Source organism: Pseudorca crassidens, chromosome 3 (genome assembly GCF_039906515.1).
Source record: "Pseudorca crassidens isolate mPseCra1 chromosome 3, mPseCra1.hap1, whole genome shotgun sequence".
Classification (NCBI taxonomy): Eukaryota; Metazoa; Chordata; class Mammalia; order Artiodactyla; family Delphinidae; genus Pseudorca; species Pseudorca crassidens.
In genome coordinates this window covers 125996712-126014207 of record NC_090298.1, presented here as the reverse complement: position 1 = coordinate 126014207, position 17496 = coordinate 125996712, and the positions used below count along the sequence as shown (strand labels likewise).

Below are 17496 nucleotides of genomic sequence, written 5' to 3'. Positions count from 1 at the left end.
TTTCAGGGGTCAGCCAAGGGTCAGGGAGAAGCACCGCTGAGCATCCCAGCTGTGGGGAAGTAACGTTTGCTTTGGGCCAGGTGAGCGGGAGCCCATCCTGGTCATTGTGATGAAGGTAGTAACGATGAAGATGAGGACCATAGGGCACTTATAAAATCATCTTATGTGACGGTCACAGTAACCCCTAGGACAGATAAATTGCATTGAACCCTGTGAAATTGCTGACTTACGACAGTTTTTGACCCACAAAATCAGAATTTCATATGATCCAACCTAATATGCTTATCTCATTTCACCAAAGAACAGAGAAAGACTCAAAGACATTAAGTCACTTGCCCTAGATATGGCAAGTAAGGACAAGAGTGAGAATCTAACTGCTCTAATTCCAAAGCCTTGTACAGAGTTTTATACTGTTCTCCCATTCAACTCCACCCCCTCCTCTCACTGACTCTCCCCTACCTTGGGGCTAAGGTTCAAATTTCTCAGCAAGTCTTCATGACTTACTCTCACTCTCTTCTGCATAATAACCCTATTGTCCTTTACTCTCTTTCATCCTAAAATCTTCCTCTTCCTCACTTTGCATGTCTAATCTATCCCCAAACCCTGTTGAGTTTACTTCTTAAATGCCTTGTCTATCTGGACACTTCCTTTTATTGCCACGTCCATCTCTTGTCTGGATCCTGAAATGGCTTCCAAACTGGGCTCCCGGCTGGCATTCCTGTGCCCTCCGTACCGAAGCCACTATGTTCTCTGTAAAATGCAAATGTGACCCCTTCCACTCTTCAGTGGCTTTTCCCGCTGCTCTTAGCATAAAGATGTCCCCTCACCGCAGCCTGGGTTCTGTGGGTCTGCCCTGCTTATCTCTTGGGTCCCCTCTCACCCCCTCTGCCACCTGCTCCCTGAGCTCTTCCTCCCTTCCAGCTCTTTGAATGTGCCAGGCTTCCTTCCATCAGGGCCTTTGCACTAGATGTTCTCTCTGCCTGGAATGTGTTTTCCCACTGCCTTTGTCACCAAGTTCACTGCTATACTTCCAGCAGATATCAGCTTCAGGGCCACTTCCTCAGGGAAGCCCTCCCTGACCTCCCAGACTTAGGTCAGTTTCTCGTTACGTTATCTCCTAGAATAGGACTCCTTTCCTTCAGAGTATTCAGTTGTTTACACATTTACACATATTTGTGAGATACATGTGTGACTCCCCAACACCAGCTCTCTGAGAGCAGGGGCGCTGTGAACCAGCCCCTGCCTGACATCTGGCATGCATACACGTACAAGGATGGATAGATGAATGCTCCCACAGTCACCTGCTGGATGGCCCTCTGCCCTGTGGCAATGCCGTGTACCCTCCACCACACTTCTGCCCACTATACCCTTTCTTCTCTCTCCTCCTGGAGAGCTCCTATGCACCCCTCAGGGCCCCGCCTCACTGTCACCTCTCCGAAGGCCCCTGCACCGAGCTAGTTGCTCTCACCTTTGGATTTTTTTTTTTTTTTGAGGTACGCGGGCCTCTCACCGCCGCGGCCCCTCCCGTTGCAGAGCACAGGCTCCGGACACGCAGGCCCAGCGGCCATGGCCCACGGGCCCAGCCGCTCCGAGGCATGTGGGATCCTCCCAGACAAGGGCATGAACCTGTGTCCCCTACATCGGCAGGCAGACCCTCAACCACTGCACCACCAGGGAAGCCCATGGATTTTTATTTCTTTGCACCTTGTACTTCTACCATCCATCCCACTTAGCATATTGTGATAACAGTTTTTGTGTTTTTCTTCCTCTCTATGTTCCTTAAGTGACTATGAGTTCCCTGCAGGCCTCTCTGGATCCCTAATGCATAGCATAGCATCTTGGCCTCGGAACACCTAAGGCAGTGGTGCTGAAGTGAATGTAATGCCTTGTCTTTAGAGCACGAGGCTTTGGATTGGCTTTTCTGGTGTCCAGGTGTGTCCCCCACACCCCCTTCCCCACCACATCCCACGAACGTACCAAATCTCTATCTCTAAAACACTTAGTTGTTTCCTTAATTGCTGGGAGTGATTTTCACATGATTTCTCCAGCCAAGGAAAGTAAACCTCCAGTGCTCTCCTGAAGCCACAACTGTGGGCTTAAAATGTAGACACTGATGGGTAGCAGGGAACCGGTGACTCCTGGATTCACAGCCAAACATTCATTTGCTTAATGTGTGTGATGGTAAACATAGCGTCTACAACACAACATGAAGCATTAGGCATGTGTTCTGAAGTTATTACAAAGTATAAAGGTGTTTCTAAGAGATGTATGCATTCCTGAAAACTTACTTACTTAAAGATTTCTATGAGTTTTTGAGGGTTTACTTAATCAAAGATAGTTAAGGGCTTCCCTGGTGGCGCAGTGGTTGAGAGTCCGCCTGCCGATACAGGGGACACGGGTTCACGCCCTGGTCTGGGAAGATCCCACATGCCGCGGAGCGGCTGGGCCCTTGAGCCATGGCCGCTGAGCCTGCACGTCCGGAGCCTGTGCTCCGCACTGGGAGAGGCCACAACAGTGAGAGGCCCGCGTACCGCAAAAAAAAAAAGAAGATAGTTAAACCTGTTAATATTTCATAACTCCTCAGGCCTTCCAGACCAGCTTATGTAACCTGTGCCAGATACAGCTGGTAAATTGTAAAATCATCCAAGCCACTAGTTAGGTTCAGAGCCCCAACCTTCTCCAACTATTCCCTTCCCAGCCCATGCCCATCATCTCACCAAGTCGGGTTGGCTCTACCACATGAGGTTGACCCCATGCTCTTCCAGCCCGCGGGTACTGCTGCAGGTCAGGCCCTCCTGCCATCCTGCCTGCATTGCTGCAGCGTCTTCCTTCCTTCCTTCCTTCCTTCCTTCTTCCCTCCGTCTCCTGTCTGCTCCACCCTACAGGTGCTGCCAAGCAGCTCTGATGCGGTCACGACCTGGCCTTGAACCTTCAAAAGCTCTTTCTGCTTATTGGATACACCTACACTTAATTCCAGCATGGAATTAAGGCCCATAGTACATGGCCTCGGCATTCCCATCCCAGACGCTCATGCCACTACACCCCGACTCTGAAATACATTCTCAAATTGGCCCCTTTCTCCAATTCTTTTCCCATGTCCCCTCCCTTCTGTCTTATATTGTACCTACCTATGTAATAATACCTGTCTTACCTTCCTATTATTGTGAAACTCCTTTAAGAATTTATCTTTTAGAGACTTCACTGGTGGCGCAGTGGTTAAGAATCCACCTGCCAATGCAGGGGACATGGGTTCCAGCCCTGGTCCGGGAAGATCCCACATGCCACAGAGCAACTAAGCCCGTGTGCCACAAATACTGAGCCTGTGCTCTAGAGCCCGCGAGCCACAACTACTGAGGCCATGTGTCATAACTACTGAAGCCCGTGTGCCTAGAGCCCGTGCTCTGCAACAAGAGAAGCCATCGCAATGAGAAGCCCGCACACCACAACGAAGAGTAGCTCCTGCTTGCCACAACTAGAGAAAGCCTGCACGCAGCAACGAAGACCCAACGCAGCCAAAAAAAAAAAAAGAAGAAGAAATCAAAATATTTTTAAAAAAAGAGTTTATCTTTTAACCCTTTCTTTCTTTCCTCAATCCCTTCCTCTACTTCTTAACGTAAGGCTTCCTCACAATGACCAGGGTCGCCCTTCTCCCTGCATCATGCATAACTCAATGGGGCAAAAAGCGGTTCTTGGGAGAGGAGTAAAAAATCTTAGACATTACAATGGTCTGTGGCCCTCCAAACAGATATACAGTATGTCTGTGCTATTAAAATTTCATGGTACAGCGATTATAGGAAAAATGTCTAATAAAAAAGCTCTTTGACAGTGGAGCAGGGAGGATGATGAGAAAAAAGTTGAGAAACATTGTTCTATATTAGACAGGTGAGAAGGAACTTCGAGGACGTGATAGGATTTAAATGAAATTGATGTCTATAAAATGCCTAGAACAGTGTGTGGCACATAATAGAAACCCAATATATGTTCCTGATCACCGCCAGTGTTTATTAGGCACATACTATATCCAGGCACCATGCTAAGATTTTTCACACATTATCTCATTTAATCTTGTACCCACTCCATGAGGGACGTACCATTATTATTACAGATGGGAAACTGAGGCATAGAGAAGTTGGTTTAATTGCTCAATGTCAAACTCCTGGTAACTGACAGAGGCAGGATTTAAACCTCTATTTGATTTCAAAACCTGACCTTCAGATGCAATGGGGAAGTGACCCCTCTTCTCACCATGGGATAAGGTCACCTACTAGTAGGGGCAGAGAAAGGAGAGATAGATGGAATTAACCAGATATACAGCCATGACTGGCTCCGGACTGATGGATGGCGTGCTTGTGTGCAGGGCCATGATGATGACCGCCTGTGATCTCTCAGCCATCACCAAGCCTTGGGAGGTGCAGAGCAAGGTATGCACTCCTCCTGACCCGAGAGAAGGAGCATCCCAGTACTGGTGGCAGCAGCTAATGTGGCTTGGATTCTCCAGCTCCTGAGGCAGCCCACCTTTGCTCCATCCTCCTCTCCCACGACATGGCAATCACCTGAGGACCTCTCCCATGATGACATAAAGCGGGGTGGCAGGGCAGGAGTGGGGTTTATGTCTTCGCTGAGCTGGAAACCCACGTGGGATGCGAGCAGGGGTAGGAGGATTGGGGCTGGGGCTTGACTCCATGGCGGGTGTCTGCCTGTTGCAGGTGGCGCTACTGGTTGCTGCCGAATTCTGGGAACAAGGTGACCTGGAGCGCACGGTGCTGCAACAGAATCCCATTGTGAGTAGAGAAGGGACTTCAGCCTGATACTGGGCATGCGATCTCATCCTGGTGGAGAGCAGTGACCTCGCCGTGATGGACAGATGTGCCTCCTCACCCTTGACACAGGGATGTGAGACCTTACCACAGAGATGACCTTTCCTTAATGCAGTGGTTCTCAAAGTATGGCCCCTGGAGACCACCATCAACCTCGTTACTTGGGAACATATTACAGATGCAAATCCACAGACCCACCCTGGACCTACGTGAACAGAAACTCTGGGGGTGGGCCAGCAATGTGCTCTCTCCTAAAGTTTGAGGACCCTGCTTTAAGCTATGTGTCCTTAGCACACTCAGCTAAGTAGTGATTGACAAGTGGACGCCAAAACTTAGATTTCCCTTTCAGTTCCGACAGCCTAGGAGTCTACCTCCCCCGGCTCTGTTCTAACACCACAGACCATGCAAGGGGATGACCTGGTCAAGCTGAGAACCTATCGACGTTGAAAGTAAACTTGGCTGGAACTGTCAGCCGGCCCCCCACCAGACACAGGGAGACCAGTTAGAGGGTTTTTGTTTTGCAAGAATGTTTCATTGGTAGGGTGGGTCCCCTTGCTGCATCAGGCCAGGAGGAGCCCAGTGCAGTTAACTCTTTCTCCCCCCGCTGACAGCCCATGATGGACAGAAACAAGGCGGACGAACTCCCCAAGCTTCAGGTCGGCTTCATTGACTTCGTTTGCACCTTTGTCTACAAGGTAAGTCCTTTGCTTTCAAAGGCCCAACAAGATGTCTTTGATGAGCCCGGGATTCCCAAATGACATCAGGAATAAAAAACCCTGGCAAGTGACGAGTGGTACTTTACAAAGCGCTTCTCACCTCCAATGGCATTTGGTCCTCAGGACAGCCCCGTAGGAGCTTGTGTGACTGCATACCCAGGCCAGAGCCCGGAGCTTCGTATATCCTAGTTGCTCAATAAATAGTTGCGGGACAAATGACATATCGTGTTTTCAGACAGAGAAATGGGGAGCATAGCAGATACATGCCTTCCTAACTTCCCCAGCTTGTGGGAATATGACAGGTCACGGTTACTCAATTGCCAAAAGATAATCTGGAACTTCTCTTTGAGTTTTGGCTCAAAGTTAGTCTCTCTCTTGAGAAACCCACCACGCCCCAATCCATGTTATCTGTGCCACACCCCCCCCTCTCATTTGTTATTTTTATTTTGGCCATGTTACATGAGGAGACAGAGGTCAGAGAGGAGAAATCACAGGGCCAGGTCACTGGAGTCAGCTAGAGACAGCATCAGGGCCGGGACGCCTGACCCCTAGTCTAGGGCTCTTTCTGCTGCATAAGCTGCAGCCCTTCTGCTCCCAGAGGGCGCACAAGTGCATCTCTGACATAACGCAGACTAACTGGGGTCCTCTGAGCAACAGGGCAGCATAGTTGACGCTCTCCATGACCATCAGTAATATATGAAACAACAAAGACTGGGCTGAGTGCTTTACGTGCATTTTCACAGCAACCCTATGAGGTGCTGTCCTGATTTCATGGTGTCCTGCCCAAGGTCACACAGCTGGTGGCAGAATCTAGATCTGAACCCAGGCAGCTCTGAGCACAGCTGGATCTGGCTGAACTCCACAGTAGACCCTGGATTTGCCATCCTTACCTTGTGCAAATCTCCACCAATCTGCATCTCCATTTCTTCATCTAAAAATCTAGGAGTAATGAGTCTCATTTTCCCACCTCGCAGGAGTTTCTGAGGATCAAAGGAGATAAAGCACTTCATAAACTGTCACGTGCTGTGCTCAAAGGCATTATTTTTATTCTTAGAGCTAAGAGACCTTAAGAATCCTCTTCCTATCCCGATTTCACTCAGCAAATATTGACTGTCTTTGTGCCCCAGACCCTGTACTAGGCCAAGGCCACCCCAATGAATGAGCAGAGATGTCCCTGCCCTCTCCAGCTCACAGCTCCGGGGGCAGATTGGCAAAGGGAGTCATTACAGTGAAGTGAGCTGTAGGAAGAGAAGGTTTGGGGAGCTGCTAATAGAGGACCTGACTTACCTTGGGGATCAGAAGAGGCTTCCCCGAGGAAGTGATATCTAAGTGGAGGCCTCAAGGGAAAAGAAGGGATAAGTTAGAGTGTTCCAGCAAAGGCAAGAGCTGGTATGAAGCCCACAGAAACTGACAGATTTGCAATGTCCGGAGGGTTCAAGTTGGTGAAGGGGGAGAGCACTGGGTCTGGAGAGCTTGAAAGCCTTGTGAAGGAGCTTGTGCTTCATCCTGAAAACCAGGGAGTGCCACAGGAGGGTTTCAAGCGGGAGAGGCATGGGACTTTGTGGCCAGAAGCCCTGCAGTGTTGTCACACACACCGCTGGGGACGGAAGCTGCAACGCGCCCGGGCAGCTCATTCCAGTGCAGACACGACCCACTGTGCTCCACCTGGAACCCGGGCCCCAGGGCTCGACTCCTGCGCCAGAGGCTCTGTCTCTCTCTTCCAGGAATTCTCCCGGTTCCACGAGGAGATCACTCCCATGCTGGATGGGATCACCAACAACCGCAAGGAGTGGAAGGTGCTCGCTGACGAGTATGAAGCCAAGATGAAGATGCTGGAGGAGGAGAAGCAGAAAGGGCAGGCAGCCAACCAAGGTTTGTGGAAGGGAGAGGACGGAGAGCCCCTACGCCACACACACCGAGTTCTCATGGCGTGCCTGGCGGGGCCGCAAAGCCTCACACACGTGGACCTATTCGGGCCTCCTCACGACCTAGCTGTCCCCATTCTACGTATGAGAGCACTGAGGCCCGCAGAGGTGAAGTGTCATGGCCAAGTCACACTGTGAGCAGTAGCAGAGCCTGGTTCCCAAGACTGAGGCTCCCAGCAAGGATTCCCTGACTGCCCCCAACCAGTGTGGGACAGATTCCAATAATAAAGTGGTAGACATAGGGCCTCTGAAAGCCCTTGAGTTTGCAACTCTTGGTCCAAACCAGGTCAAAGGGAAAGCCCGCCACAGCCTCCTCTCATCTGGTGTGTTCTCTTTCTTGTCTGATTGCAGCAGCCGCCGCAGGAAATCAGCCTGGGGGAAAACCAGGCTCAGGTGGAGGCGCGCCTGCATCCAAGTCCTGCTGTGTCCAGTAGCGCAAGCGGGGATCCACGCCCAGACCGGCCTCACCCTTCACTGGAGGAGGGTACCCAAGCCAGTGGGAAATCACGCACCTGCTTGAGAAGTCAGAGTTATAGGGTTTGAAGACTGAAGAAGAATTTAGTTTACATCTTCCCTAGTGGCTTTCAAGGCTCTTTTTGGCTGTGAGCACTTTTTATTGAGCTAAAACCAACATTTTGCCTTTCATAGACTCAGTTAAACATTAGCGCCAGACTCACCTGCTTACCTAGAATCATTTTTGTTCTTATACTTTCATTTTATAGGACACAAATTTGCAATCATCCTCAGAAGTAGAGAACTGCACAATGCATCTCCACCTACCCATCACCCAGATTCTAATATCGAGTTTTGCCACATTTGCTTCGTCTGTCCTTTTATATTTTTTTCATTTTTTTCTTAGCTGAAATATTTAAAAGCAAATTCCAGACATATCGTTTACTCCTCCATTATACATCTTTAAAGACATATGGGCATTTTCTAACATAACCACATCCTTATCACATGCAACTCACGAACCCCTAATATCCAGCTGTGGCAGATGCTGTGATGAGCTGCACAGACCCTTTACTGAAGACTTGCGTTCCCAGCAGTGATGAGCACTGTCAGCAGACAGCCCTTGGCGTCAGCCCCTTCGGGGATTACCTCATCCGCAGGGAGACAGTTGCCCAAGGGTGGTGGCCTGCACCCAGTGACTGATCCATGCCAGGTGTTAAGGCCTGGCCGTCTTGGCCCAACACAGGACAACTCCGCGGCAATAGCATACACATCCAAGACAGAAAGTCTTGGAAGATGCCACTCTTCACTGCTCTCACTGGGAGTAAGTGAGCAAAGGAAAATGTTTCAAGTTCACCCAAATACGGCACACAATTCAAGTTTTCCATATCCTCCGACCAGAAACCGCTTCATAGTCGTCAGTTGGTTGAGTGTCGTTGTCTGAAACCAAAATGTCAAAATCTTTTAGCACATATATTTAGTGTGCTTGTGTGAAAAAGCGGATATACCAAAACGAGGGAGTCCTCGTTCACAAGGTGGTACCTATAGCTTCATAAGAGTCATACCGGCAAGAAGCCAGAATGGAACAATGTTACGTGAGGCGAGTCTGAATGGTTCATCACGATCCACAAAGAAGTGCTATGAAGAAAGGACTAGTGAGCTCGGAGAGTTTTGGAGTGAGGGGCACACCTGGACTGGGGTCTTCTCTGAGAGATGACGCTGCAGCTAGAATCCTTTTCCCAGTTAGTAGCCGGCGCGACCCTCCACGAGCACGTCGTAGGACCAATAAAGAAAGACACACCTGGGCAGGGCTGTGGGTGGTATTTTCTTTTTAATCTCCATAGTGTATTTGTTAAGTTTATTTATAAGCAGATCACTTCACTATTTACAGTACATGAGCATCGAGATTCTACAGTTTTTGTGATGTAAACAATTAACTCCACGGTGGGAGTTTGAGAAAAGAAGCCAGTTCTGAAGTATTTACAGACGTTAAAATAGAACTTTATACTCACGGAATAATAATACATAGAGCAATTTGGTTAAATTATCTAGGAAACTATAGAATCTGACAATGTACAAATACAGGAAAACAGTGTCTCATTTAGAAGGTAAGACAGATAAACCACACCAGAAATAAAATGGGGACAATGCCAACCATAATAATTAAAAGCAAAGAAGTTCTCTTCCTTTGCCCTCGGGGATAATGTATTTATATAAATAAGGACACAACCCAACAAAATGGAAAAAATATATAAAAAATCCTCTACCAATTAAAAAAAATAGCAAAACTAAAAACTTGATTCTCAATCATCAGCAGTGTCCTTTAAAAAATTAAATTTTAGCTTTCTATTATAAATAACAAAGCAGATGTGTCCCTCTGTGTAGGTGAAATTCTTGCACCTTTCTCAAGAAATGCATCAATGTAATTCCATACATACACACAAACACAGGCGTGCACACACGCATACACACACACACACACACACACAACCTTGCGCTCATACACCCCAGGCTGTAGTTACCTTGTTGAGCTTCCTAATAAATAATGCCCCCTACAGTAGTACCCCTGGGGATGCCCAAACCTCACAAGGTTAGCCATTCCCTGGTTTGACCCTGTCACAGAGCCAGGGAAAGCCCTGGCTTCCTATTGCTCAGAATTCTCTAGGCTGCATGGTCACACTAAGAGAAAAGGATTTGAGTCCAAAATTTGGAAATGCTGGAAGGGACCATAGGGACCACCTTGCCCAGTCGATTAAGGCGAGCTACAGTCACTGTTTCTTTAGAAACCTGGGGTTGGGGAGAGGAATCTTGTGTTGGTTTCAACATTAGCAGCTGCCTCTGGAAGAAGCAGATGCTCCAAACCAATGCTAATCCCGTGGCACAAGTAGGTGAAGGGGGTGGGTGTGAATTTCCGGAGCAGACTGCACTGGGCCAGACTTCTGGATGGCCACCTTCCCCAGAAACCATTTGGAAATCCAAGTGGTCCACTTCCCTGGTCCACTGACCACTCTGACCGCACACCCCTTGAGATCTCCAACCTCTTTCCATTGGAATCAGAACATTCCTCCAGAAACAAAGTTGGGAGTAGTTTATGACTTTTTATTCCTAACACAAAAACATTTGACAAGATTTTTAAATACAAAACCAAACAAACAAAAAAAATCTATTTGGCTATTCGGTGGACCATACCAAAGGCCATGGCCAGGCCCCCCACAGAATCCTCACACTCAACCTCTTTGCTTGTCCCGAGGGTCCAGTGGGGGGCACAGAGCAGAGGTTCACTTAACAAGGTCAGCAGCTGCGCTGCCAGTATTGCAGTTACAGTAAACCCCTCCTGGGCACCTGGGCACAGGGTCCACTCCTGTCTCTGCTGCCAACAGGATAGCTAGTGTATTACTTCTCAGTCTGCGTGGCTGCTTCTGGGGCTTCTGACTGGTGTTACACTGTGCTCTAAACACACAGACAGTTTGCTCATGACCTTGCATTTCATTCCCAAAGTTGGTGTTGGACAGCAAGGTAGCCAAAAGGATTTATTTGCCTTCCATCTGGGTAGCTGGTAGATACAGTCTTTGGCCACTAGATGGCGGCTAGACGTTGATAAGGCAAAGTGCTGAGGTGGAAGATGACCAGTCCCTTCAAAAGTCACCCACGAGCAAGGCTGGCAAAGTGAAAAAGGAGGCTTGGAGGATCCTTTGACAAAAGGTACAGCAGAGAGGGGGTTCTGGCTATAAAACATGTCTTTGAGACACTGTTGCACAGCCCAGGGAACGACCACCTACAAAACCCTATTTTCCGAACCCCCAGTTCGGGCAGTTGGATTTCTGTGCTGCTTCTGAACGTGCAAGGCATTCTGATGAAATGGAGTACCTAAACATCTGTCCCCCGATCTTGAAGCCTCAGTCACCGCTGCTATAATGAAACAAAAAACAAAAGTTGCCCTAAACATATGCAGCGTGATCCACGCCTCCTGTTGCCCCATATGTTTTACAATCATTTGAAAGAAATGTGTGAAAAGTGCCTAAGTTAAGCTGTTTTGGAAAAACAAGTGTATTGCTAGTATTGTCTGTGAGCAATAGAGAAACAGCCAAGTGGTCACAACATTCGGACTGAAAGCTGCTCGGCGGCGAGGACAATGACGAGGCTCATGTGAGACTCGACGTCGCCACCTAGCCAAGCTGGGGTTTACTTCTCACCACCCCACCAGAAACTATGGCTTAGATCTGTCCTGGGGAGCTGGCCTCCTCATATAAGGTAACTCGGCCAGGACCATGTGGGTCTGAATCCACCGCGGGTTGGTTACCTTGCAGAGAACTCTCACCCTGAATGTGAGCTGGGCAGTCAGAGAATGGAATTGGTTTCGTGCGTTAGTGATGGATTCCCGAGGCTCCAGGATGGGAATCTGAGTCTATCAGAGGTGAAAGGGACTTACTTTAGTGCTCATTCCATCCGATATTCCCATTTGTAAATGAGGAAACAGTGGCCCAAGACCACATAGCAAGCAAGAAACTCTGGGTTTCTCACTTTGAGATGGCTTATAGATAAACGATTTGCTCTGCAAACCCATTTCAATCAGCTGTGCTGTTTTCTTTTTTTCTTTTTTTACAGAAATAGGTACCGAGATTGAAAAGCACCACTCCATTTTTAGGGCCTCCAACAAAGAGGCCAGCAAAGGGCTGGCCCTAGAATGGGCTCTCCTGTGGCTGATGTCTAGGAAGGCATCTCTGCTCCCTCCTCCCTCACCAGCCCCTTTCCTGATCCCCTGTTCCAATTCCTAGGAGAATGCCTCACACAGCCCAAGGAGATCCATATTCGCCAGTGCAGAAACACGGAGCCAGGCTGAGTGCTGTGGTTTTCTCAAAGTGCTTTTATTGGTTCCATGCAAAGGTAGCCTCTGCCTACTTTCCTGGACATTCTACAGCCGGCTCTCAGGGGCCCTCCACCTCACGTCTGTTTTGGGCCAAGGGCATCGCTATGCATGAGGGTTTCCCAGCTCCCAAGCTCTCCCTCCATTTACCCCGTACCCCTGGACCCGGCAGACAGCCCTGGAGCCCATCTATATGTGCAAATGTCTCAGGGACTTGGGGAACAGCTTAAACATATTGCACGTAAGCACAAACCGGTTTCCTTCTGCCCCCATGGGAAGGATCCCTCTTCTTTGGCCATTGAAACCATTAGGTTCACTTTATTTGCTACTGTACATTCAATTTCTTTCCTTGGTCATATCTGAGGACAACTGCTAAATCTCAAATGGTAAGAAAATACTGCGGTTTTGATGTCAGTGAGTCAGATCAACAAATCCTTTGGGGTTGATTCTGCTTCACAGCTGGGATGTCCCATCTCTCAAGCTGCAGGCTCAGTTGTCATTTCAACTGAACCTAAGGCCTGGGATAGGGTTCCAAGCCATCCCTGCAGAAGGGCTGCACTGTCATGCCTTCCCTGCCCCCTCAGTACGTATATTGCATACACCTAGAAGAAATCGCTCTCCAAACATCAACAAGCACAGGCTTTAGGCGAGAACGATTTCTGATTGCATGTCTTCCCACATCACGACCTGGGTACCGAGACTTTGCAGCTTAGAGCGTTCTTCCCTTCCTCTTCCTGCCTGGAACCCCTGAAGCCCTGCCTCTCTGCTGGGCACATTTGACACGCAAAGCTGTGAGAACTCACAGCAGATGCAGACACCTGACTGGCGCTTTGGGTCTCAAAGCAGTGTTCTGGTTGGGGGGCAAGGTAGGATGGGGGGGAAGGGGGTCACCGCCGTAGCTGCACTCCATCCACTCATATTCTTTACCTCTTTGATGCATTTTCCTTCGGTAACCAGAGCCCCCAGGAGTGAGGATTCTGATTCAGCCCGTACCGACTGAGGAAGGAGATGGAAGAATTCCACTTAGCGTTTAGATCGGACATATTTGGAAAACACCAGCACGGCACAGAGATGGACAGTACAACCTGCCTTGCGTGGGTGGCTACCAACACAGTCTACTGTAAGCTTTTATGGCAATCACATGTAAACATGATCAAGAGCAAATACTAGGACAGAGCTACAATGAGATGGTTGCCAATGGCAGCTGCTCCCTCTGGGTTACTCCTTAATTTGGTGGGAAAGAGACCAAGGTTGACTAGTTGTCTGGAGAGACCTTGGAGTCTCCTTGGTAAATGATACAGAGCACCGAATGAGTCTTCCGGATGGAGGTTGTCTGCAAGGTTGGTCAGTTTTAGAACTTGCAGCCTTTTATGTACGGGATGGAGAGAAGAAACTTCCTGATGCCTTTGGCAGGCACCCTCTCCCATCAGCGGGACCCAGCCCCCACCTTAGGCATATCACGTCCCAGTACTACTCAAGAGCCAATGTCTAACTACCTTCAAGTGCCTTGCATTAATCTGAAGTGAAAGGGCAGCTTCAGCTGACCCAGAAGAGGGGACACATTTGTCCTTCACTAAAAGTCTGCATTTCTTTACCCTAAGGTACCATCTTCTCATGGTAGAATCTCTAGGCTAGTGCAGTCAAGGAAGAAGGAAACAGGAGGGGCTTAGAGATCATCTAGTCTGACTCCTTCTGGCACACCAAGGCTTAGGGAGAGGAAGGGACTCTGTGACTTATCAAAGTCACAAAGATAGTTTTTGACAGAGCCAGGACTCAACCCAGTTCTCCAGACTCTGAATGCAGAGTTCCTTCCTACTTTTTCCACAGGATGAAATCTCAGTTTACTCCTTGGTGCAAATCAGGACTTAGGGGAGACAGCGCGTGGATTTAAATTCTATTCCATTCCATTCTATTCCATAACCATTTATTGTGTGCCTACTGTATGCTAGGCAGTGAACAGCTATCAAAGGAATTTAGAATGTGCAGGTCCGTGCTGTGGAAAGTCCCCTTTTGGTCCATCCTCATAAACCCTGCCTTCCCCAAACATGTTCCTGCCCACGATTCCACTTGGCCCCCACCCCGAAATGGGATTGTGTCGGAGTAATATTGGGAGTCCTGTGCCAAGGAAGGGCTTTAGGGGAATCTTCTCTCATAGATCAGGGTTGGGCCAGCGTGAAACCCACCACCATATAGTTCTGTATAACAGAAACCATTCAAAGATTAGACCAGAAGGTTAAACAGGTTAAACTCTGATCAGTTAGTAATGGCTGCTCGGAACTGTGCTGAGGATTCTAATAGCATGACCAAGCTCAGAGAGCATGAGTACTGTGGTTGATTAGTTATATCTGCTACTGGCCGAGGACATGGGAGTAGAGGCCCATATGCCACTATGTATTTGCCAGATACCACCTTAGGAGAAGCTAAGACTATCAGACCTGGCAAGGACCTTAGAGATCAGCTTGCCTAATTCTCCCCCTCAGCCCATTACACAGAAAAGACAACTGGGGTCCAGAGAGGTGAAGTGACTTGATACACAGGAACTCAAATTCCCTGTTCCTCTAACGCCTGTCTCCTCCAACCTTCTCTGCCAGCTTGGAGTATGCTCACCTCTCAGGAGAGGTTCGTCCGCCCAGTTAACCTACTGAGGTATTTTATAATCTTAAAAACAAACAAACAGGGCTTCCCTGGTGGCGCAGTGGTTGAGGGTCCGCCTGCCGATGCAGGGGACACGGGTTTGTGCCCCGGTCTGGGAGGATCCCACATGCCGCGGAGCAGCTGGGCCCGTGAGCCGTGGCTGCTGAGCCTGTGCGTCCGGAGCCTGTGCTCCGCAACGGGAGAGGCCACAACAGTGAGAGGCCTGCGTACTGCAAAAACAAACAAACAAACAAACCAAAACCCCGTAACTACCAATTCCCAAAGAAATAGGCCCGGCATTAATAATAGATTAAATCACCTCGTTTAGTTAAATGAGTCAAGTTCAAACTTTTTTTTAAGCAGCAGGACCTTTTTTCTTTTAAACACAAAAATTTCCCAAGGAACCCTGATGTGTGAAAGAGACCAAGTTGGAGCCGCTCTGTCTGAAGCAGAAGCAATGCACTCTTACCCTTCCTGGCCATGCTCTCCCTCACAAACGGCCCCCAAGGCACCTGCAGAACATCCAAGCTGGACATGGCTCTGACATCACTCAAGAACACAAATTTTAAAGTAAAGCCCAATGAACGTTTTCTAAGTCGGAGAGGAGCTTGGAGATGGTCTTGTCCATTCCCATCCCTCATGTCTCCCTCCTGCTCCCCTTGCCCCATGCCACCAAAACAACTTTACAGGTGAAGAAAAGGGAAGTCAAGCTGAAGGAGGATGGGCTGGCCCAAAAAGGATGAATGACCGCTCCCAGGTTGCCTCTCTGTGTCACCCCAGGTGCATCACTGAAGCTGTGATGGCATGTCCACAGGTGTAAGCAAACCACAGGACCCAGTGGATCAAGACTGGTACCAGAGCCTAAACTTGCCCCATGCTGGTGAGACAGCCATTGACTTACCCCCACAAAAGCAGCCTGGAGGCGTCTAGCCTGTTGTCCTTTTTAGCTGAACCCACCTCCACCAGTCCTTGCAACTTTGCCTCTTTATCCCAGGACAGGCCCGGGCTGGGCCGTTCCTCTGTAGTCTCACTGGTTGTGGGACCCTGGGCAAGTCATTTCGCCTCTTGGGGCACTGCCTGGAAAACGGGAATAACGCAGCTCACCCCACCTTCCTTCCAAGGTCCGCAAGGATCTGAGCACTCACGGCCAGGCACAAATTCTAAGCGTGAGCTGGACACCAGATGAGGGCTCTGATTGTAAATGGACCCAAACTTGCTCAATGAGAGACAAGGCAGCGCTCAGCAGAAGAGGCCCAGAAACCTCTCTCCATTCCTCCCAGCTGTGGCTGCATGCCACACCTCCCCGGTGACCAGGCTTCCGGCCACCCAGCACCTCTGGGGCATTCTGGCAAAGGGAGCAGTGCAGCTCAGTGGCAAACACCTCACGACAGTGCATAGTTAAAAAATCAAGGAAGCAATACAATAATCCCAGGCACAGTACATCTGAGCCATAAATACATTAAGGATATACTTTTTTTTTTCTTCAATTAAAAATGAGTTTATAATCCTGATTCTATTCACAAGTAACGATTTCATCATCACACACTACAGACAAGAAATGGTATGGTGAACACAGCTGCACGTCTACGAGGGGACGTCGGTCGGGGAGGAAGGGGAGGCGGGTGACGGACTCAGCGTCTGGAACGCACCCAGGACAACCCGTCAGAAGCGAGGACACTAATGTGGCAGTGGAACGTCAACACCATGGAAACTCACAGACAGAAGCAGCTTTGTTCAATGTAAACATTGATTTTTTTGTTTGTTTTAAAAGGACAGCAGTTCCAAGCCTCTCTCTCTCTCTCTCTCTCTCTCTCTCTCTCACGCACTCGCTCTCTCTCCTTCTCATATACTTAATTTCTTTGAAAACGTAAACATATTGGAAGGGCCTTGTCTGAGGTATTGAGGTATTCCTCGAAGGTTAAGGCTGTTATCAGTGCAGGCTCTGCTGGGCCTCCTTCAGTAAGCTGTCAAAATCCATGGCTTCGTACTTGGTTTTCACTGACGCAGGCAGGGCCTCTTCTGAATTAGAATCTGGGTGGGGGTGGAGGAGGCAGTGAGAGGGGAAGGCGGCAAGCAGCTCAGAAAGGCCAGCGGACCAGAAAATCTGCCGCCGGGGTCAGCACCACAGAGCGGATGCGCCCGAGGCCTCAGAGAGCACCGGGCGGCGGGCAGCAGCTCTGCCCTCCTGCTGGAACACCTCTGCCATGTGAGCAGTGTCTCAGGGCCTCGGTCGCCCTGGTTGTAGGATGGGGAGGCCTGAAGCAGAGTCCCCCAGAGCTCCTTTCCAGCTCCAAAAGCCTCTAATTCTACTTCCCTTAACAGTTTCTTGCCCATTAGGAAACCAGTGAGGAGGTCACGTAAGGCAGCCCACGAAACTATGAATCCCTCAGCGCATGGCCAGGGAACTGGGTCCCCATGGGGAACATGCAGTCAGGAGCGCTGCCTGGCCGGGAGCCTCCGGGGTCTCCTGACACTCAGCCCTGCACTCCGGAGGCTGCACCGGACTCTCCCCTATAAAGAACTCTCTCCTAAATGGTACTTTGTCCTTCTTCACTGACTTGTCCCCAGATGACAATAGTTTCACTGCG

General features: G+C 49.3%; 2 protein-coding genes across 6 annotated transcripts in view; one reads left to right on the top strand and one right to left on the bottom strand.

Annotated features, from left to right (window-relative positions):
- PDE6A (phosphodiesterase 6A) overlaps positions 1-7892 on the top strand; it is a 68289-nt gene extending 60397 nt beyond the window's left edge. For both annotated transcript variants that reach the window (XM_067730127.1, XM_067730126.1), the window contains 5 exons: positions 4358-4421; positions 4707-4781; positions 5429-5512; positions 7258-7405; positions 7813-7892. In XM_067730127.1, the coding sequence (XP_067586228.1) occupies positions 4358-4421; positions 4707-4781; positions 5429-5512; positions 7258-7405; positions 7813-7892 (451 nt within the window). The remainder of the gene's footprint in view (positions 1-4357; positions 4422-4706; positions 4782-5428; positions 5513-7257; positions 7406-7812) is intronic.
- A 1330-nt stretch (positions 7893-9222) lies between these two features.
- PPARGC1B (PPARG coactivator 1 beta) overlaps positions 9223-17496 on the bottom strand; it is a 113944-nt gene continuing 105670 nt past the window's right edge. For 2 of the 4 annotated variants that reach the window (XM_067732233.1, XM_067732235.1), the window contains one exon: positions 9223-11319. In XM_067732233.1, coding sequence (XP_067588334.1) covers positions 11186-11319 — 134 coding nt within the window. In that variant the 3' untranslated portion in view covers positions 9223-11185. Of the gene's footprint in view, positions 11320-11991; positions 16940-17496 lie in introns of those variants that run through there. The other 2 variants (XM_067732234.1, XM_067732236.1) reach the window with 1 other exon arrangement.